This window comes from Phocoena sinus, chromosome 6, assembly GCF_008692025.1.
Source record: "Phocoena sinus isolate mPhoSin1 chromosome 6, mPhoSin1.pri, whole genome shotgun sequence".
Classification (NCBI taxonomy): domain Eukaryota; kingdom Metazoa; phylum Chordata; class Mammalia; order Artiodactyla; family Phocoenidae; genus Phocoena; species Phocoena sinus.
Genome location: NC_045768.1, coordinates 74,407,864 through 74,431,522, shown reverse-complemented (window position 1 = coordinate 74,431,522; position 23,659 = coordinate 74,407,864). Strand labels below are relative to the sequence as shown.

Genomic DNA, 23,659 nt, shown 5'->3' with positions numbered 1-23,659 from the left:
TAGTGATAAAACTCAAATATAGATATATATTTATGCTTAAGAAAAACCCTATATTTGTATGCTTAGTGCCTCTTCAGTTGCTCTAAAATATGTTTCTCTTTTTATGTACTTAAACTTACATATCGCTTTTGGTAGTTTTTATCTAGAAGTAACAAAAATCTTGAACTATAAGTTTCAGTTTGATAGACATAGATTTGAATTGCAACTAGACAATGGAATAAGAAATGATAAAACTACAGTGAGGAAGTGACAGAGGCTAACAGAAAGAGAAGGAGAACTAATTTTCCACTTACTTTGACTATGTAATAATTTCTGAACAGTTCATACCTGGGTGAACCCTGAACACAGGAATTGATTGGGAATTATTAAATATTTATTTCACGTTTTTCATTTGCCATTAGGTCATTGGGTATAGGTCATACATGAAGAATATTCTGAACCGTAATAAGGATTATGATTCTAAATATTCTATTAAACATTTCGTTATGTTAAAAAAAAAATATGGGAAACCAGGACAACTCCTCTGAGACATGCGATGAAGCCTCTAAGTGGGAAATCAGAATAGGAAATCTTAATATGCCTGTGATTTTTCTAATCATGTCCTTATCTACCGGAACTCATATTATCTCACTTAACTCACTTCCCTCCCCTTTAAACCTTTGCAAGATGGGTTTTAAAGGAAGTGATCAATTCCAGTTCATCATCCCTGAACGGAGCTGAAGTTTCACTGGCAAGAAGGAGTTAGGGTGGTAGTTTCCAGCCTTTCTAGCAGCAAACCTACTGCCCATTTCCCTGAAATACAAAACAATAATGGGAACAAGAAGTTAGAATTTTACTTACTGACAGTGTAAGATTCCGCGGGAGCAGAGATCAGTGTCTGCTGACCTGCCAGAGGACAGACTGCCTGTGGGTTGCTCCCATCCCTGCCCCATCCCTGGCCAGGGAGCCTCAGAGTGGTTGCCACAAGGACCCTCAGCCCTGCTGGAGGCCATGAACGCGTCTTTCACTTTCTTAGGGAGTAGCACTATCTGTACACTAAAATAGAAAACAACAGACAGAGATGATAACCATCACACTGTCACAAAGTAATTTAAATTAAATTTAAAAATACGCAAACAAATCAGACAGCACATTCCCTGGGAATGGAATGTGAAGCACATTTGCACTCGCAGATACTCCCCATGTAGTCCTGTTAGCAAGTATGTCTGTCCTAGCCTTAATTCTATGGACTTCAATTACTATATTTTTCTAAATATGAATAATCTTTTTCCTTAAGTCATATTCTGATGGATAGCTCTGTTTTGACACCCCTTCGTCTCATCTCTAGACAGATGCCTCTCGCTTGTGAGGTGGTGGAAAAAATATTTTTTTTCAAGTCAGTGCTGTTAAAGCAGACAGTGCTCCTCTTGCACCCTCCCCTGAAACCTCTAAATCTCTAAGCAGCAATAGGCTCAGCTGACAGTCCTGATCTGAGATGTTTAAGAGGATTTTAGAAGAGATTTGGCTTTTGTTTGTTGTTTGTTGATATCTGGAATAACGGGAGAGTATTATTTCTAGTCTTTGGAACAGAAGGTTTCAGAGCTTGCTTTGAGAGTAGGTCTGGTGATTGGGATGCTTCCATCTCATCCCACTCATTGGATCATCACTAATGTTACACTGCAGAGCTGGCCAAATGGTGGTGTATTTCTCAGTAGCAAGTAAATAAAGGGAGGTAAATGACCAATAATTTATTCTACACTGTTATAAGTAGCTCAAATGACCTAGAAGAAACGAATGTGTCTCTATTATTACCACATGCTGTAAAAAGATAAAGGTATATGGAAATAATTATTTTCAATTGCATAAAGAAAAATGTATGTATCAATGCCTTTATATTTCCTATATGTATAACATTTCATCCATTGAAAAACAGTAATGGACCCAAAACTTAACGTGTCATGTGGGTCATGAGATAGTTCATGAGATTATGGATCTGGGGGAATACATTCAGTGATTTGTCCAAAGTTAGCTAGAATTAACAGCGCAAGCAAAGAGGTATTGTTACCTCTTTCACTTAGCTACAGCTAAAATACTGAGTAATAACACTCAAACAGTTTAGGGGTATCCAAACAGTGTTGTCCTTGAAAGGTAAGAACTAGCCTCTACTCTTTGCTTTCTCAATAGCTTGTGGAAGAAATTGAAATTAGATCTTCCACCCTTTAGTAGGGGAGCACTGCGTTGAGAAAGTTTTAAAGATTGAATCCAGATTCAACCTTAGCAAGGAAGAAAGTGGGATTAGTGATATCTGCATAGGTACCGAAGGGGGAGAGAGTACCAGCCCTTGTGTCACTTACTTGCCATCTCTTATTGCCATATTATTGCCAACACATTGCTTATCCATTTCATCATTCAGCTATCTATCCATCTACTTTAAAATGGCATATTGAACTTCAACTATGTGAACTTCTGGGCTATATCCTAGGAAATTAGAATCTATGTTCTAGCCAAAATACACTCAAGAAAAATTAAAACCTAATATTACGCAGGACCAGCCTCTAATTTCCTTTCTACTCTGTGTGGCCACTATTTCGGATGCATGCTTTTCAGATATCCTCTTTTCACTCCATTATTCTCTTTTGAGGTACACAGTCTTCTCCCACTTCTTATTCTTTGCTTCTCCACAATCTCATGCAAATACTTTTCTCTCAGTCTGTAAATAATTACTCGTGAGCTCTTTGATGTAGTTTCCATTTAACTAAAAAGTGGTGACTGGGTGATGGTATCTGTTCAGTGTCCTCAGGGATGCTGAGGTAATTAACTCCACCTACTACACTGGCCACATTTTTGCCTATTGCTAAGGCCTCAGTGTTTTTTGTTTTTCTGTTGTTGTTGTTTTAATATTTTCTAGCTGCTTCCTCATCACTTGCCTGTTGGTCAAACTTCCCCTTTAACTTACTGCTGTCTCGGGTTTCATCATGGGGAGAATCTAATGATACAGGATATGATTAGAAATGTAGACAATTTTTTTTTAATTCTCTTATTCTTTCTTTCTTTCTCCTGTCTTTTTTTTGGTTTGTTTTTTTGCTTAAGATTGAAGTTGCTTTGGGACTAGAAAAACATCATGTAGAATCAGTTCCCTAAACTCAAAAAGGTTTTAAAGCGCTTAGTCAACACTATAGTATTTTCTCCCAAGTCTTGTTTCATTGTAGCCTAAATTCTACTGATTAGGTGGATTGTTGTTTCTTCTTGGTGAATCTCTCTCTAAATCTGGATACTTCCTGCAGATATGATCAAACTAAGCCACTGTTTATCCCTATTTGAACTCCAAAGTCCTCTTATTTTCCTAATATTTGAAAAATTAGCCTTGGTAAAAATAAATTCAGTAGTAACTTCATTTTTAATAATCAAGAATTTGTATAAGTTAACAGCTGAAAAAGAACTGTTGGTCACCTCTGGATTCATTTTTTATTCAACAAGTATTTATTGAGCACCTATATTATCCTAGATAGTATAAAATGATAAACAAATCTGATATGGGCTCTATTTCTTTGTATCTTACAGACTGGCAGAATAGATAAACAAAATGTAGTATTAAAATGGAACTTACAGATTAGTGGAAAATTTAATAAAATATAGTCAAGGCTAATTGTCAACATTCTGAAGTAAGTGAATAGAGCAAAGGGATAGACAGCAAAGATGGTTGTCATCTAGGAAAACCTTGATGGAAAGAATATTTAACTTGAGATCTAAACGATTTTTTTTAATCATGACAAGTCACACAGAGCAGAGGAAGAATACATTCCAATTAGATAGAAATGAATGTTCAAAACCTCTAAAACAGGAAACAACTTGACAAGCTCCGAGAATTAAAGAGGCCAGCATGGCTAGAGTGTATTAGAAAAGTAGGTAATAAAAATAGATGAGTCTTAAGAAGTACGCAGGAGCCAGGGATTATCAGAAATTTGTAGGCTATGATAAGAGTTTTAGATTTTATTGGAAGCATAATGGGACGCCACTGTAGGGTTTTATGCAGAGAAACAGCATGCTCATATTCATGCTTGCAAAAAGTCACACTGGTGGGCTTCCCTGGTGGCGCAGTGGTTGAGAGTCCGCCTGCCGATGCAGGGGACACGGGTTCGTGCCCCGGTCCGGGAGGATCCCACATGCTGCGGAGCGGCTGGGCCCGTGAGCCATGGCCACTGAGCCTGCGCGTCTGGAGCCTGTGCTCCGCAACAGGAGAGGCCACAGTAGTGAGAGGCCCGCGTACCGCAAAACAAAAACAAAAAGTCACACTGGTGGCTCTGTGCAGAAGGGATTTGATAGGGTAAATATTGAGACCAGCAAAGCAGTTGCAGCATAGGCCAGATGATAGAGGGTAGTGCTTTGGACTAATCTGTGGTCAGAGGAGATGCTGAGAAAAACCAAGATTTTTTAGAGGAAGAAATGAACAACTGGAGATGGATCTAGTACCAGGGGTGGGAATGATAGGGAAGAAGAAGGAATCAAAGAAGACAGCTGGCTTAAAGCACAAGATGGATGGTGGGACTAATTGCTGAGATGGAGAAGTCTGGGAGTATAACAGGTTAGGAGAGCAGGGCAGTATAAGAGTTCCATTTTGAAAATATTGTTGGACACACCTGTGAGATAGTCAAGAAAACGCGTCAGGTGAGAATCGATGTATGAAGCTGGAACTCAGAAGCTGGAACTCAGAGTAGAATTTTGGGGTTGAGAGATAAATTTGGAAAGCACTAGCACAGAAAAAAATAAGGTTATTGGATTGGATGAAATATTTAATGAAAACATAGAGAAGAAGAAAGGATATAGGGATCCAGCATAATCTGAGGGCTTGTAAGTTTAGAGTTTACAACTGTAATGGCAATACACGTTCAAGTTCCTACAATGTGCTAGGCACTTTATATATTTTAAGTTTTTAAAATACTGGTTCATAGTTGAATTTATTAAATACTACTTGATTGAATGAATGTACAGCCTTCACTAGAACAAATATCTCTTTGAAATATTGTAGAACTTGTCCTCATCTCAGCTGAAGTGCCAAAACTAGACATTGATTATAGGTGCATACCTGTCTGAGAGGCTAAACCATATCGAAAACCTTCATCAAGGGATTTGAACTGGGAAACGGATTCACTGTCCTGTATATAAGAGGGCAGCATGATCAGAGAGAAGACTGGGGATATGAACATCTTGGAAGAGTCTAACAGAGAGTGTTTTCCTGAGGTTCCCGCTCCCTACGTATTCTAAGTAAAAGTTCCTCAGAAGAGCCACAGCTAGATCCTGTGAGTAGTCCACAGAATGGAAACTGACATTCAGCCTGAAGCAGAATACTCTAACTGCAGAAACTGATATTCTTAGTGTATGCTTCGACAGGTGGAGTGTAGTGAGACGCTTGGTGTTTGTGGGACACTGTTGCCTGGATAAATCTTAAAGGTTAAGGGTTAGCTGAAGATGACTTCAGGAGGGTGGGTGAGGAGGTAAAGCATGGAAGAGAATAAACATCAATTTCACCCTCCTTTTCCATTAAGGCTGGTTAATTCCAATCTGGGGGGAAATGGGTAGTGACAGTGCTGTGAGGAGATGAGAAACAGGGGATTGGATGAGCGTTTTAAGTTTTGAATTATATTGCAGTGGACTTTTAATATCTGAAAGTGAGGACCGTTCATTAATATTCAGAAGTAGTTGTAAATTAATGGTTCTTTTCGAGATATTATATAAGGGAAGGGAAGGAAGAGTGACAGAGTGGGTTTGAGGGGCAGTGGTAAAAGAAAAAATAAATTACCTGGTTTTTTGCACCCTTCTGAAGCTAGCTGGTAAGTAACTTAGTTCTAATTAGAAATCATTCCCAGACTCCTGTTACTACCTTCAGTGATGTGTACGTAGCTGGAGAACTCAGATTGAGCCAGAATCACTATTTTAGATACGTATGCTTAAGAATAAGAGGGCCCTATCTGTTCAGGGTTGATTTAAAAATACAAAACACCGAGATCGGGCGTGCTGTGGTGGAGCCAGGGCCGGGGCAGGGGCCGGGTTGGGACCATGGGCGCTCTGCACCTCGCCTGCATCCGCGGTCCCTCGCCTCCAGCCTGCTCCGGCCCCGGCCCCCGCACTCCTGCGGCCAGATTCCTGCCGGAACTGGAGCTCCCAGGATGCCCCTTCCCCGGCCGTGGTGAGCCCGCTGGTCTCCAGGACGTGTTCCTGATTTGAGGTGAAACCGTGAAGAGAAGATAAAACAAATAATAATGCTTTTCCGCAATCGCTTCGTGCTGCGCTGCTGGCCTTCGTGAGCCTCAGCCTCCAGTTCTGAACTAGCAGTACCAACCACATAGGAGGTGTCTCAGGAATGTTTAAGTGAATGAATGAATCTACACCTGCTCTGGAAAGCAGGCCGACCCTAATTCCCTATCCTTCTAGCGCTGTGTACTTGAAGCCGAGAAAATATCTGTGCAATGCCAGCAGTTGTGTTTTTGCTGCCACCTACCTGACCTCCACCTCCCACCTCACCCCGATGGGCAGGAGACAAGGGCTTGGCCCCCATCACCGCATGGGACACCTCTGTGAGGAGGTGGCGTTGCTGTCACTCTGCCTGATGGAAGGAAGGGCAGGTGGCCGCGAGAGCAGGATGTTCTCAGTGTGCTGGGGGACGTGGGAAAGACTTGGCGTTTGGAATAAGTGGTTTGAAGGGAAGAGGCTTTGAGCAAGTTTCTCTGCTTCCCCTCCAATTTGTGACACATTCCATGCACACATCTACTGCCTATGACAGGCACTTCTAATAGTAAAGAGAATTAAAAATACTCACTTTATCCTAACAGAATAGAGAAAGAGGTCAAGAGAAGATACTTGTTTAAAGATACTCCAGATAGTTAATGAAGTGTTAAAAAAAAAAAAAAAAGAATCTTTTCCAGAAAGTGTGTTAGGACTGTCATTCATTTAATTGTTTATAACTTTTCATTAAAAACTTTCCATCCTGTCACTGGAGAGGTAGGATGTTACAATCAACCTTGATTGTTATTCTGAGACCCTGACAGGTTCTGAGACGTGAATGTGGGTTACTTGTGTTTGCTGCGTTTCTCTTGCATGAGGTGGTTTCCGCATCACTCAGTTGGCCTGTGTGTTTCGCTTATATAACTCTTCTGAAAGTACCTTCTGTTTTAGGAGAGCCACTTTTCAGCCGTACTGTTTTTAGGGAAAATTTTGCAGGGTAAATTGACCTGCCTGGGTCTGAGGTCTTTATTCTTGAATACGTTGAAGTTCGGGAAGATATTAAGAATATGAACGTTCTTACTGCTCTTCTGCGTCTAGGTAAACTGTAACTTTGGAATTTAATAATTCCTGTGAAAATCGAGTTAAATGGCTTTAGTTTTTAATTGCTTTCTTGGTTGCTAATTATTATGTTGTAAGAAACTGGACTAATTCATAATACAAAGGTGTCTGCTTAAGTAACACTTATATTTTCATCCTTACCCTAAAATATATGGCCTTTTTTCTTAAAATAAAATAAACAAAACAAACAAATAAACAAAAAACGGTTTCATTGACATGAAATCAAACCTAGAGAAAATGCTGGAAATATGCAGAGTGATCTCTTGCATTTTCTTTTCCAATATCAATTTCACCATGGCTTTCTGAAGATTGAGACCAATAATTAGAGTAAGAAGTGGGGTATACTGATTGACCCAGTGCTGTCCAATAGACCTTTCTGTGATAATGGAAATGCTCTATATCTCTTCAATCCATCATGATAGCCAGTAAGCCACATGTGACTACTGAGAACCTGAAATGTAGCTAGCATAATGTGAGAACTAATTTTAAAATTTTATTTAATTTTAATTCATTTAAGCTGAAATTTAAATAGCCACCTGTGGCTAGTGTACAGCACAGGTCCAGACCCTTTAAGGAATAATGCTAATCTACAAGCATGGAGACACTACTTTAGAACTACAAAGACATTTCCCATGTTAAAAAGTCTCCATTTTGGACTTCCTTTGGCCAAGTGTTCTGTGTGGATACCTTTTGCTCTTAGCTACATTACTTTCTGCTTAACCTATAACGCTCTTGCCCTCTTTTATTAGTCTGGCTAGTGCTTTTATATTTAAAGGAAGGAGGGTCTTTCCTCCACTATAGAAAGTATCCTAATTAAGACAGATAAGTCATGCTGCTTTTGTTTATGTCACAATTTTCCCTGTAGCTAGAATTAAATGATGTTGTCAAAGGGCAATGCTAGTGTTTGATGGTTTTTAATATTTTTGTCCATATCAAAAGATTAAATAAATGCAATCAATATTCTCATTTCCTAACCCTCTAGTAATTATTCCAATAAAGAGATATTCATGCTACCAAGCATCAATACATGCTCTTCATAGCCCTAATAAATCTGCTCCCAGAAAATAAAACCGTGTTCAGCTAGGGCTTTAGAGAGAATGTTAGCAAATCCCAAGCTCAGAATGTGATTAACTAAGTTTTTCAGCATATGGAGCTTACAAAATATGGATTTTTAAAACCCAAACATTTAATGAGAACTATCAAAAAATAAAAATCGTATCTGCAAAGGGGCTGCATATTATATTCGGGGCAGCTCCTTAAGCAAATAACTCATATGGGGAGTTTAAATACCACCGGCTCTTCACAAGAACTCATTCTATTAATGTCTTATAAAATAAAAACAACAAATTAATAATAGTATCAAGAGTTAATGTGTAATCCTTGCTGGCTGACTCTATTTTAAGATTTTTAAGAGCTCTTCCCAAGAACCCCATGAGGTAGATACTACTTTATTCCATTGTACAAATGAGGGAACTGTGGCTTCAGAAGGCTGCCCAAGGTCATACATCTGGAGTGGGAGGGTTGTGGTGTTTATGAAATCTGGGTATGTATGTCTTACTCCAAAACCTGTACCTCTTATTTATTACATATTCAAAAATCTACATATAAAGGCCCACTATATATTAAGATAAGTCTTTAACAAGGCTTGTCATTAACAAGGCAATGCCAGCGTCCTTCCTAGTTCAGTCTGAAAATTGTCAGCGTTCTAAAAACCTTTTTTGGTGAGTTTCAATTAGCTCAGCTTTTGGATATATAGGTTAACTTTATTGACTATTAAATGGTTAAAGTTTTACTTGGTAAAATCATCCTTTAAGATTATATAAGAGAATGAGGAATTAATGCTTTCAATATCCTAGTCATTCAAGAAATATTTGTATCACACTCTCACACACACACACAATATAAGCTGCTCCAGGAACTCATATCTTGTACAGATCTACTTGTACAAGAAATATTAACTTGTACACGAAATATTAATTCATATCTTGTACAGATCTACTTGTACAAGAAGGACCTCAGCATCAATTTACTGGAACAGGTATTGCAGTACGTTATCCATGTCTAAAAGAGGGAAAAACACCTTGAGTTCAGGGGATCTAAGACAAATGTATGAAATGGTAGGGTATAAACTTTCTTTACAATCCAGATAAGTGTGACAAAAAATGAAACGTACTGTATGAACAACAAGGCTTTAGTTCTCATAGTTCCATAGTTCAGAGGCTGGAAAGTCCAAGAACAAGGTGTCAGTTGACTCAACTCCCCGGTGAGGGCTCTCTTCCTGGCTTGCAGGTGGCCATCTTTCGGCTGTGTACTCACAAGGTGGAAAGAGAGACGGGAAGGAAGCTTTCTGATGTCCTTTCTGTTATGGGCACTAATTCCATCAGAAGAGAGTCTCACCCTCATGACCTCCTCTAAACCTGATTACTTCCCAAAAGCCCCATCTCCAAATACCATCACATTAGCAACTAGGGCTTTGACATATGAATTTTGGAGGGGTACATTTCAGTCCACAGACCATGCATTACACCCAAATTCCAGGACAAAAGACTCTCAGTAGCAGCATGAATACAGCAGCAGAGGAATAATGGAAAGTAAGAATAGAAACACCCAGGGCATCCTGCCAGACTAAGGAGTTCAACATAATTATACAATCGACCTTGGTCAAAGTTGTTAACCAAGTTCATTTGATGATATATTATAGGATGTTTTAAGGAGAGAGGCCACACAGAGGCATTTGATATAGGATGACTTGTCCCAATGTGAGTGTGCCATAAATTACCTTAACATATGATTCATTTGATAAGAAATGTCCAAAATGGAGAAATGAGAGTCAAATAAGTATGAAAATAAAAGAATCTTAGAAATCAACTGGGGATACAGGAAACTATGTGTGTAATAGGGCCTCTTTCTCAAGCCAGCACTTAGAAATATATACCAGAGAGTGTATATGGGGAAAAAAATAAAAATAAAGAAAACTTGTTTGGAGGATGGGAGAAAGGGGTCAATGACCTCAGCTGTCATTCAAAGTTGGTTTTGAGAAGTACTAAAGTGGAAGTGTAAGGCGAAAAAAACAGTGCCACTCCAGTTTGCTGACACAGCTTTTCTTAACTCCAGTATTTACAGAAATGTTGGTGCAAGGCATTATATTAAGAAGCACAGGGCTTCGCTGGTGGCGCAGTGGTTGAGAGTCCACCTGCCAATGCAGGGGACACGGGTTCGTGCCCCGGTCCGGGAAGATCCCACATGCCGCGGAGTGGTTAGGCCTGTGTGCCATGGCCGCTGAGCCTGCGCGTCCGGAGCCTGTGCTCCGCAACGGGAGAGGCCACAACAGTGAGAGGCCCGCATACCGCAAAAAAAAAAAAAAAAAAAAAAAAAAAAAAAAAAAAAAAAAAAAAAAAAAAGAAGCACAATGACTGTCACTTCATCTATTCATCTTTTTTTCTCTTACGTAAAATGAAATACAAGTGTTGAACAGTTAGAGAATGGGCAGTGAGGGTGTGGAGAGAGAAAATAATTGATAATAATACTTACAAAAAGTCCCCTTTTTAGTCCCCAAAAAACTAAAAAGTTGCTGTTTCAGGGAAAGAGCGAAATCAAGTACTCTAAACTACTTACTTCTACTTTTTCTGCTCTTTTACTACAAATTTTATAACCTTAGTGAAGGAATAATCTTTGGCATTAAGAGTTTTCTAAACACAAAGTGCACATAGTCCGTTGGAGTTTTTATTTTTATTTATAAAACTGTCACATTTATTATAGGAGAATTCTTATCTCTTTTTCTTGAGTAGGGGTAGCTTAAAGAACAATAATTACAGTGTCAGAAAAAAGCAATCTGTGTCCTTTGAGCCTTTTTTCTCTTCAGTAAGCAAGTAATTTTACTGCTTACAAGCTCCCATTTTTCAAAGAAAGCACAAGTGTTTATTTTATGTATATTTTCTAATTAAGAGCTTATGTTTTTCTATATTCTCTGAAGGATAATTGCTTTTAAATTTTATCATTTCCATAATTTTTTTCTCTAAGATTTCTTCATTTTACTTTCATATATGTTATATTATTTGTGCAATAATATTTTCATATGTAGTCTACTAACAAATAATAGTCGGTAGAACCATTTTTACTAACTTTTGTCCTACTATATTTAGAAATGCTGTAATGTTCATCTTCAGGTATACAATTCTTGACAATATTCTAAGTGAATTTAAATATATTTAAATACAAGGAATAATTTGGGCAGTGATCATTTTAGTAACTCTATTCCAAATCATCTTTCAACTTAGAGATCACATCCATTGCCTCTACCTCCTATTTGGGAAGATGGGTGGAATCTCCATTAACCCTAAGGTGAATGTTCATTGCTTTGCACAGATAACCTTCATGATTGTGATTAATAATCTTTGCTGGATCAATTTTCTCTCCCCACCCTGTTTTTTGTTTGTTTTGTCTTGCCCTTTTCTTTCTTCCCCTCCTTCCTTTCTTTTAGTAAAATAAAAATAGTTATATAGCCACATGCCTGCAGAGTGGCAGAATTAGTGGGTTCTGTCTTTTGGGAGTATATACATATAATCAGATTAGTTACTGTAAAATACATAAAACAAACTGACAATTTTACTGGATGTTCTTCTGCTTAATGAGTTTTACCTGCTTTTCATGATATTTTATATTACTTCATTAATTTATCAAGGCAAAAGAGAGCACTTTGGGGTTGGATCAGGGGTAGAGAGTAGGACATGGAGGCCTTCTCATATAACCAGTGTCAGTGTTCTTTAGGAAACTCTGTATAGTTCATTACAGTGGTTAGGTACAAAAATTTACTATTCTACAAAGGAAACAAAGCAGCTTTAATCTGATAAATTGTAAAAAGAGAATACTAGTAGATTTACTAACGTAAGGGTAAGAAGAGTGAAGCCAACAAAAAATAAAAGACACTAGTACTCAATTCATAACACCCAAGGGGTGACTGCATCTTTCTTATGCAGAGTCTCTCTAACTTGTGTGGCATATCTATCTTCTTATCTCAGGGCTCCCTAAAGCTCTTATCTAAAATCGGGAACTAATCACCTTTCCTTACACACCAGCATTTTTTCTTGCAGCCTCCATACACACTATGGGAAAAAACTTATTTTTTGTTCAATAGTACATAGAAAAGTTGGTGGATGTCTGTAACAAAGTTTTCACCATCTACTTTTATTGGAAATTAAGAATGATATGGTTTTCTTTCATAAAACTAAATTTATATTTCTTGAAATTCTGAAGTTATATATCCTTTTTGATTTCATGAAATGATAATGACGATTGTGTTTGTGTTTGTGGTGTTTTAGGATAAAAGTTGAATAATTCTGTCTTTTCCCCTAGTTACTTACCTTTGTTTGTACTGTTCAAGGAAAACCCCAACTGTGAACCAGGTTTCTCAAATGCTCTGCTAGTTCCTTTACTTGTTCCGGTGGTTTGAAGACTTCAGTTAACCTAAGAATTACCTGGGACCTTGTTGAAAATACAGGTTCTGGCTAACACCTCTCTCTCCCATGAGATTCTGGCATCAGTGTCTTATCCTTAATTTACTTTGCAATTATCCAATTATTGTGTAAGTTGAGTCCCTTAGAAACAGAGTGTGATTCATTCAATGAGCTGTATCCACCCAGAAATTTTGGAATTTACTGAGTAAAGTTTCTTGAACGTGTGAGACACATTTTGAGTTTCATAGGTTTTGTTAACAGACCTGAGCACATCAAGTACGTATAACCTTGTTTCTATAGACTTGCAAACAATTTGCCAAGTGGAACCCTGGCTGTCCACAAACTGGGAATTGCCTATATTCTTTTGAGAGCTACCCGTTCCCACTTGAGGGCCTCATGACTGGTGCTCAGCTCCACTCTGTTGAATGTTTCCTTAAGCTTAGAGGTGGGTTAAACCGCTGGGTTCTAAATAAACCCGTTATAGCTTTTCAACGTGCCCCATAAAGCTGTCCCAGAACTTCTCATTGTAATATTATTTGCTTTGAGATTGCCCTGTAAAAGGCACGGTAACTGGTGGTTGCGCTGGAGACAGGGCGAGGCCGGCTGGTTCCTGCAGTGCCCTGGCCCGCGCCGAAGAGCCCTGGCAGAGCCCGGCCGAGGATACACGCTTTTCCCCGCGCTGCCGGAGGCCTGAGCCGCAGGGCGCTCCCCAGGGGCATTGTGTGTGAGCCCGCCTGGAGATCGCAGGCCCAGGGGGCAGCTCCACCCGAGGAGACAAGACACGCCTCAAACCGGGCAAACTCCCGGCCTCCTCTGGCCCCAAGCCAGCAGCCGCCACCTTCTCTCCTCCTGCGCCGTTGCCCCGACTGCCCTGCCGGGCCCGGAACTCGCTGGCGCCTGGGCGCGCGGCCCCTCGGCCCAAGGGGCTGGCGGCGTGGTTGGGACGATGTGGCGCATGCGTGGTGGCGCCACCAGGCGCGGGAGCTGCGGCGGAGGGGACAGCCGCGGGCAGGGCCGCCCGGGCCGCGTTCGTGGGGGTGGCGGCAGCGGGGGCTGGCGAGGCCGCGCGGGCGGCGCCCGACAGCAGCTGGAGGAGCGGTTCGCCGACTTGGCGGCGAGCCACCTAGAGGCCATCCGCGCGCGGGACGAGCGGGACCGACAGAACGCGCGGCTGCGTGAGGAGAACGCCCGACTGCGGCTCGAGAACCGGCGGCTGAAGCGCGAGAACCGCAGTCTCTTCCGTCAGGCCTTGCGGCTCCCCGGCGAGGGTGGTGACGGGGCGTACGCGGAGGCGGCGAGGGCGACCCCGGGCCCCGAAGAGGCCAGCACGAACAGGAGAGCTAGGGGCGGCGGCCCCGAGGACGAGCAGGGCAGCCCCAGGGCCCTGAGAGCCCGGCTTGAGAAGCTGGAGGCCATGTACCGCCGGGCCCTGCTGCAGTTGCACCTCGAACAGCGGGGGCCGCGCCCGCGTGGGGACAAGGAGGAGCCCTGTCCACGTAGACCCGACTCAGGCCAGCGAACCCCGGAACCCGAGCCCGAACCCTCGGAACCCTGGCTGTAGCCCGAGGCCGCAGCCGGGGGGAGGCGGGGCTTCGCGCGGGCCCCTCCTCCTCCGTACACGGTTGCCCCCAGCTAGCGCGCTCCTGAGCCGCGCGCTCCCGCCTCCTGCCTGGCCGGCCACTTCCGGGGGCGAGTAGCGTTCGGCCGGCAGAGGCTGAGAAGGGCGCGGGGCCGTCTGAGTCCACGTGTACAGATCAACCTTCTCTGGCCCCTGCTCGTTTCCGTGGAGGGAGGCCAGGCAGCGGAGGGGCGGCTTTTAAAACAGCAAGAAATGGGTGCCAGTCAACACGTCCTAATGCCTGAAGTTTTCTGAGTGTTGTGAGGACCTGTGCTATTTTTTCCCTCTGTTTTGGTTCTTTGAGGGATGAATAATACATTTTGAATCGGTTGAGTTTGTTCATTCTTAAGTCTCCCAGAGCCTCTAGCCGCTCTCTCTTATGTGGCCAACATTCTAAGTATTTGGTTTGTTTTTATAAGTCGGTGTTACTTGGATAGCCTATGAAGTACCACCCTTTTATGAAAAAGGTGATATATATAATTTAGAAACTCATGTCTGCCCTGGCTCTAGTCCTTATACATCTAATATATACTGATTTGTTTACCCCATTCTGCCCCCCCACCCCCAGCCCTGGGAATTTTTAAACTATCTGCCTATAGTAATTCTTTGATCGGCAAATAAATTTGGTGCACTAAAAATAACCTAAAGCTATCCCACGACTATTATTTAAAGTGTGTGAAACGTTTACACGTTTCTTTAAGAAATATACATGTATGTATATATTATACCTATTTTTAATATCTGAACTTGATTAGCCTTTGTAAACTCATTTACTTTTCGCTTTATGAAACAGTGATCTTTTAAAACAATCTAAAGATTAGACAGTCTAAACATTTCATAATTTTTATACATTTTAGACTTGACAGCATAGCACACAGCTACTTTGCCTAATATTGCTAATGTTTAAGAATTTTTAAGAAATTATGAATTATATGTATATCAGAAGTCCCAAAACAAAGTGATTTAAGTCTCAGTTGTAGTTTCAATGCAGAAAAAAAAATGTGATTATCTTAACAAATGTTCTAAAATCAGTTGATTGTACTTTGTTAATGAATAACACCTTTGCCTAGTATTGAAGAGGATACCATTGTACCTGGTAAAAATCATAGGTGTAAAAGGGTGTTTAAGTGGTGGAGAACACTTCAGTTTAAGGAGGCAGAAAACAATGAGAAGAGTTTCTGTTACAGCTAGAAAAAAATCATGAGTTAGAATGTTTGTTTTGTTTGTGGAATATTCCAAAAGTTTCATAGCATATATTATAAAACAAGTTGCCAAAGAAAATAGTTTTGAGATTTTTTTCTAATCCTGGGTATTGAGGACACTGCATTTTGCTTAAAAGTAATTGATAGTTTTGAACATTAACATCTTCCCCTATAACCAAGAAATATGAGAAGAAACTTGGTGAGAATAAGTAGGTATATGAAAAGTATTTCTATCCCCTTTACGTCGTTTTCTAATAGCGAAAGAAAACATTTTTAGGAGGCAGTAGGAATGGAAGAATGGAAAAAAGCCTATTGGCCCTACTTCTACTTTGAGTGTAAATTAGTTAATCTCTCTAAGCCTTAGTTTTCTCACCATTAAAATGAACATACCATCTACCTTAAAATGTTATAAAAATTTTATTGAAATGCTATCTGCAGAATACCTGCTTCAAAATAAGAGATCTATCAGTAAGAATTATAATCCAAATTGTGAAATTTCAAGTGCATATTTTACTGTCACTTTACTTTCCTTCTGTGTTTTGTTCCTCTATGACTTTATGGGTATTAGCAGATATGTATATTTCGACTGTGTTGACATTTTTCTCTCCTTTTAAATAAACAGGGGAGATAAAGCCTTTATGATAAGGGAATAATACAAAAAGTTTAAAATATTTCCTGATTGTGGCAACTGGCGATTCAAGAACTAAGCAAAATATTTAGTTTAACTAGTTTTAAACACCCTTTGTTTTAAAATCATGTATAAGTATGGTGAAAAAAATTTTTGTAATAAGGCATACACACAAATGAGGAATTTTTTTGAGCACAATTCCTGAAAAGTTTTAAAAATTCTGAAACCCAAATGCCCCTATAAATGGGTTAAGGCTCAACTTTGTTGAATTTCCCCAATGATACCTGATGAGAAGTATCATGTAGTAATATAAAAGATGTTTTGTTACATCAAAATATGTACCTGTTTAAGAAATGGGTAAAGTCGATTTTAGAAAAGTTTTGTCTAGGCCCTAGTTTGATCTAAAATAACCTAAAACTACAGATTATCATATTTTATTACAATGACATTTCCATAACTTCAGATTTCTTGTGCAATGAAAAGAGGGCTTATAATAGAAATGTGCAACAAAAATGTGTGTCATATTAGCAAGCAGATTCAGTGAGGAGGGTTGGCATTTTTTTAATCAGCAATTTGTATTGCTGCTACTCAAAAACGTATACCATCTTTATGTTTTCATCTGTAAAAATTAGGATGTAAATCAAAGCAGTATAAAATGGGGTCTTTTGTAGATCATAGAACAAGCTGTCCTTGCTATACTTCTTGAACATAGTGAATATTTGAAGAATACTTGAAAATATTCTTTGTATTGTTTAGTCTTAGACATAGATTTGCCAATTTATGAGTATCGCCATGATGAAACTAATCCCAAATTATTTAATAAATTAAATCATCAGTATATACTAAATAATTGTTAGCAACATGATTTTGATCCCAGTGCCAAAATACCATTTTCTATTTTGATTAAAGGAACAGATTTTCACTGAGAATTTGTCATAAAATCTTCATGAGTGAATGAAAAAACTTATTAATATTTCTGTTCAGTGATTAATTGATCAATTATAAGTTCTAATTTTTCTACTATAAACTTGCTTTCCTGATATATATTTTACCTATCTGATATAGACACTATATAAATCTATTTGTGCAATGGAAATATGAACCAAGGAAAACCAATAATACCCACGTCTGACTTTATGAGGTTATCATGCTCAAATTTCAGATTTTAAAGCTTAAACTAATATTAGCATCTCTTAATGATTTGAATTAAACTATGTTGTGTTTAATCCATAGGGGGTTTTGCTTATTAAAAAATTCATATTCAGAATCGACTTGTCAGTATAGTCTTTGCATTATTCATGTTAATTCATTAGACTTTAGAGAAAATTTGAGAAAGACTTTAGAGAAAATTTGAGAAAGGGGGCTTTGCTGGTGGTGCAGTGGTTGAGAGTCCACCTGCCGATGCAGGGGACACGGGTTCGTGCCCCGGTCTGGGAAGATCCCACATGCCGCGTAGCCGCTGGGCCCATGAGCCATGGCCGCTGAGCCTGCGTGTCCAGAGCCTGTGCTCCGCAACAGAAGAGGCCACAGCAGTGAGAGGCCCGCGTACTGCAAAAAAAAAAAAAAAAAAAAAAACAACTCTATTGTATTTTAAACTTAATGGGTCTGACTTAAGTTATGGTGAAGACTCTGTTGCTAATAACCAAGAAACCCAACAATTCAGTGACTATTAAAAACAGGATTTTTAAATCTGGTACGTAAACTTCCTGATTCAGGTGCTTCAGGATGTCAGGAAGCTATGCTCCACATGGTCATTCAGGGTCTCAGATTCTTTTCATCATGTTTCTCTACCTTGCCCAAGGTCATTGTTTCATCTGTGTGGTAGAAATAGGTTACTTTCAGGTCCAGGTTTCAGCATATGGGAAAGGAAAAGAAAGGCTTGGCCAAGTGTGAAAGTGATATAAATTCCCCTGGTCACATTCTGCTGGTAAAACCTTATCACATGACCCATTGACCCTGGCAGCTATCCTATGATCATAAGAATAGCAGTTCAGAGAGATGAAAGAAAACTTATATCTTAATAATATCATTGCAGCTCTGTTTATCACACCCAGGGTCTGTCCTACATCTGGACTTCCAGTTATCTGAGAAAATATATTTCCTTATTGTTTAACCCAGTTTGAGTTAGGAAATTCTCTTAGTAGGAGTAAAAATGGAATACTATACAACAGTAAGAATGAACGCTATGATGACACATGAAAATATGGATGTCTCCCAAACAAAATGTTGAGGAAGAGAGACCAGACACAAAGAACATAAAATGGACAAAACGTTAATATCTATATCTATTGAGAACTCTTATAAATCAAACAAGAGAAGGGCAATCGTCCCAATGCAGAACAAGGCAAAAGAACTTACAGATCCTTTATATTAGAGAAAAGCTGGATAGCCAATAAACTATGGAAAGATTTTCAAATTAATAGTAATATAAAAGTACACTTAGATGTCCTATCTCTTATAGTCCATAACTCAAATAATCAGCGTTTGCTTAATGGCTATAGGAAAAAAATTATAAATCATTCTGAATATCTTTTCCAATGCTCCTTATATCTAAATGGTTATCAAATCTTAAAATTTTTTGTCTCAAAAATGCCCTTCACAGTTTTTCCTTTTTCTTCATTCATAATTTTGGGCATAGGTTATCTAAGGACCTTTGGTTCATTTTGCATGAGGTAAACCCTAAGGAGTGCAAATATATTTTAATTCAGAGGATAAATTGGTGTATGTACTATTGACCAATAATTTTCAAAGTAGGGTATGCAAGTATGCTGAGAGCAGGTTAAAAAGCTCAGGTCTTCTATTTACATTTATTTTTACCTCATGCTTTTAAAATTTATTCTTTCTGTGTGTGTTCTAAAGTGTTCTTAGTATAGTAAATGATATACACATTTTGTTATGTGCTCAAAAATATTTATAGATCCTGATAGAGTCTAAAGAATACTACACTGGGAGTCAAAAGCTCATTTGCAGGGTTTTCATTTATTAGTTTTGGACCTCAAGAATATTATAATCGTTTTAACATGGAATTTTTCTTAAATAGGAAAATTGAGTAATAGAATGTATCTAAATATGCATCATAGCTAGGTTTGTTATGAGACTGAAATTAGATATTATAACTAAACTTATATTTTATGCTTTAAAATACAATACTACCAAAGTAAGAAAATTACTATTTTTGAAAGATAATTTTTCATGTTCCTTGGCTTTTGGGACAAAAAGAATTAGCTATTAAAATTATTCTAGATTTTTGACATTTTTTTTATCTTCACAACTACTTTTTAAGGTTTAGGATTAATTCATCAGAATTTTTCAGTGCCTATCTTTTTGCTTGGCATTTTATACATTTCAAGCAAGAAATTAGGGCAGGTGTGTATCAAGTATAAGGAGGCTACCGAATTAACCTACAAATCTCAAAAGTTATATTAATGAATCTGTGCTTCACAGCCTTTCCTGAGAAGAATAAAACAGTCTTACTGAGGCACGTTAGCACTACTAGTAATTCTAAGACCTGAAAACACCTGACTGTGAAGTTGATTATGTACTCAAACAGAAAGCTATAATCAAAAGGTTTCTGAATCCCCTCCTTCAACAGTGTTTTTTTCCCCCATATTATTGATGCAGATGTTGAGTTTCTTAACAAAAATGCGAAATAATGGGGGCTGAAGACTTCCTTTAGCCAAAAAGAAATTTCCACGTTTTTATTAAGCAATATATTTCATAATGAAATAAATTCCATGAATTATTCTTCTGATACCAAGATTCAGCAGCATAAAATAAAAACAAAATGTCCAAAAATAACTCCCAGATATCAAACATTTGCCTTCCAGATCCACTCTCTATTCTTCTCCACCTTACTCTCTTTTTTACCACATTACTGGCCTCCCTTGGTCCTTGGGTTTCAAGGCAAGATTGGTTTCTGGCTGGATTTGGCCATGGAAATACTAGCAAGAGGGCAGAAGCAGGAAGTAGGGTTGGGTATGGGGTTGCTACAGTTTAGCTGCATCCTGCCTATCAAGGGTCACAGCTCCTATAAGTCTGCCTTCTCTCAGAGCTCTCTTTCTCCAGGTCTGGTAGGGGTTCTAGCCTCTCACCACTTCTGCCCAAGGGGTGGTGAAGTTTTCCGTACTAGGTGTTACTACCTTCAGGGTACTGCTCCGTATCCTTTGGTTTCCTTAAACCATACCCAGTTTTTGCAAACAGCCCTTTATTGACCCATTTAAAAATTACTCACCTTCAGTGTGCCATTTTTTTCCTGGTACCCAGGTTGATTCAATAAATGAACAGCGACTACTGACATTGATATCGATTTGCATACTTTTACTTTTACTGTATTTAATTTAATGCATCTTGAAGATTCCATGGAGCAAAATGATATCTCAAAATCTGATCTTCAGTTAATCTAGTTTGATGCTTTCTTGATTTAACTAACTCAAAACGGACACAGGAAAATTAGGTTTTACAATTAGATACTAGGTATATATTACTGGTTACAGGGTTTTTAAAAAAAAATTGTATCCTCAGTGATTCAGTATCATTCAACAGATATTTAGTTTTTAATAACTCATGTATAAAATCTTTGACCATTAGTAATACAATCTATGAAATCATTTCTTCCTTTGAAGTGTTTAACATCCAATGCAAAGATGCAGACATATAATGTAAAATAGGAAATCAGGGAGAAAATATTAATGACCCAAAGTAGGAAGAACAGGACTCACATGAAGTGTTATTAGAGCTAATTCTTAAAAGACACATAGGGTATCAAGTAGATGGGTCTCATGGGATGATTATTTAAGACTAAGCGAACATGAGCAAAGGGATGTGAATAGAAATGTATAGGGAATGCTCTAGGAATAAAAAAGACTGTAATATGACTGCAGTGAAGGGTATAGAGGATTGAGTAAAGCAGACTGTGGTCAAATAGTGAAAGACCTTAAACTCCAAATGGGAATTTAATCGTTCAATGGAGAAAAATCAAAGTTCTTTGAGCAGGTGATTGATTTAGAATTGTAGAGTAGCTCATATCATGATCAGGTGTAGTTTTAAGAAAGATTACACAGGCAGCAGATAATTAGAGGAAAGGGGAAACTGGAGGTAGAAATGCCAGTAAAGAAATTAGAGCAATGGTACAATTAAGAGGTAACAGTGTTTGAACATGATCAAAATTGTTGGCGAAGAGTATGTTTCTTAATTTGTTTCCTCTGAAAGCAGTGCTTGTTACAAGGCACTGTATAAAGATGATACAATTATGGGGGAAACATCTACAGCTATAAGAGATAAAGACCAAAGAATAAACTTAGAGAAAAGCATATATTCAAAGAACTAACAAAGGCCAACAAAGGAGATTCAAAAGAGTAGGCTAGAAATGTAAGGGGAAATCTAAGAGATTGTAATTCCTTAGGGGAAACACAGGGAAGATAGATTTGATGAAAGAATGAACTGTTTAATACTACAAACAAGTTAAGCAATATGTGATAGAGTCCAAATAAAAAATGGTCTAATTGTCCACTCATCCCTATATCCATAGCCATTATAAAGTAATTTTACAACTCTACCTGTGAACAGATGGAGCTCCGTGTTGCTCCTTGCTTTGGCCAATGGAATGCAACTGAACTGACAGTGTCTTTGTGTATAGGACTCAAGAGACCATGAACACTTCTATACTTTCTTAGAATCTTGTTGTCACCACATGAACAACGTTAAGCTAGCACGCTGGGTGGAATGAGTGTAAGCTGATCACTTGTGTTATCCCAGCCAACAGCCAGCCAGCTATCTTCAACCAGCCAGTTCCCAGTCAGTCAGCTAAACACACAGATACGCACAAGCCCTGTATAGGTCAACTCAGCCAGGCCCAGGTCAGCAAAACCACTGACAAGTAAACTTGTGATCAACAATTAATGGTTATATTAAGTCATTAGATTTGGGGAGCAAACTGTTAGATTATAAATTGGTGAGCAGTTACAAGGAATTTGGCAATGAATATTTTTAAATAAGGATCTTAAAGAGAAGAACAGAGTTGGAAAAGTTGCTGAGGGTATTATTATTTGTATTCTGTGTATGGAATGAATCTGAGTATGTTTCAGGAGAGATGCGAATAATGGAAAGTGAGATGAAGAGCCCAATGGAAGAAGATATAAAGAGTTAACATGTTATCATGAATGGATTAACTCAAATGCACAGATGATTAGAATAGTCTGGTAAAGGAATAGATTAAATTCTTATTGAAGAGGAGGTAAGGAGAAAAGAGCAGGTGATAATATAGAGAAAGAATGAGGTTGGAGACAGGTAGATTGAGTGAGGTCATGTCTTTGCAATGAAACAGTAAAATCATTTGTTGAATTAAGTTAGCTGATTTTCTGTTTTAAAGTGGAGAAAAGTTTCAAACACTGATGAAAGATGTTTAAAGTGTGGTCAATTGGGAGATAAATAAAAGGATGGCTGAATGGTCCTGAGAGCCCAGGTGATTCTGGATAGCAAGAAGCACACTACAAGTGTAGAAATCATATTGGCCATTGGGAGAAAAAACACGCAAGAGAAAACTCTGAAAGATAACCTCAAGATACACAAGAGAACTTTTTATTTCTAAGGTTGGGTTTCACTAAGCAGTCTTACTGGTAACTGAATTCTGATGATTTCTTTCTGTATGTTGTATATCTTGAATTAATCCTATTAGGATAAGTATAATTAATTAGATCATGCATGTGCAAATTTGAAAATTTCATAATTTTGGAGTCTTGGCAGTGTGTGTAGGGTGGAAGAGAGGGACGAAGTGGAGACTTGACAATCCAGACTAGTGTTGGGAAAGAAATATAAAATATTAATAAGAAATGTAAGGAAAACAGTGCCCTCTCTTTATCAGGCTTAACATCAGGATTGTGAAGTTGATGAGAAACAGTTCTTGGGTCCTTTGTGCAGAGATGGCAGACTGTCTCTGCACCTGCAGCATGTTGATCAGAGGAGGATGTTGATAAAGGCAAAGAAAAGACTGGATTTTTGTGGCAGTCTCTTGGGATTTCCTTTCTTTAATCTGCAGTCAGAAGAATCACTTGGATTCAATATCTTTACTTATAGCATAATAATATCAATGCAGAATTGTTGAGAAAATCAAAAGAGATGAGTGTACGTGAAAGTGCATTGAAAATCTAAAACCTGATGCAAATGAAAAGGATTTGCTAAAGCTAACGGCAACAATACTTAAGATAACTTTTATTAAAATTTGGTTTTAAATGATACAAGGAATAAGCCTTATCATTATTGCTTAAAAATAACTGGTTCTGTCTCAAAATAATCAAAGCAATTAATCTAAAACGTTTGTCATAAGGGGTTAAAATAACACCCTGAGTGTTACACGTTATAAAATTGTGGATATACTGTTTCAGTGTATGTATACAACATTCACCAAAGAAACCTAAATTCAATTCCTTCTAACCCCACCAGCCCT

At 38.6% G+C, this 23,659-nt stretch overlaps 1 protein-coding gene across 1 annotated transcript; it reads left to right on the top strand.

Moving 5' to 3' along the window:
• Positions 1 to 13,527: 13,527 nt before the first annotated feature.
• TUSC1 (tumor suppressor candidate 1) lies at positions 13,528 to 15,029 on the top strand. The gene has a single exon (XM_032636145.1). The coding sequence runs from the start codon at positions 13,717 to 13,719 to the stop codon at positions 14,329 to 14,331; it is 615 nt and encodes a 204-aa protein (XP_032492036.1). The 5' UTR covers positions 13,528 to 13,716; the 3' UTR covers positions 14,332 to 15,029.
• Positions 15,030 to 23,659: the final 8,630 nt, after the last annotated feature.

What these genes read in the sequence shown, in the direction of transcription:
- TUSC1 (XM_032636145.1), top strand. Translation starts at nt 13,717, where the DNA reads ATGTGGCGCATGCGTGGTGGCGCCACCAGGCGCGGGAGCTGCGGCGGA.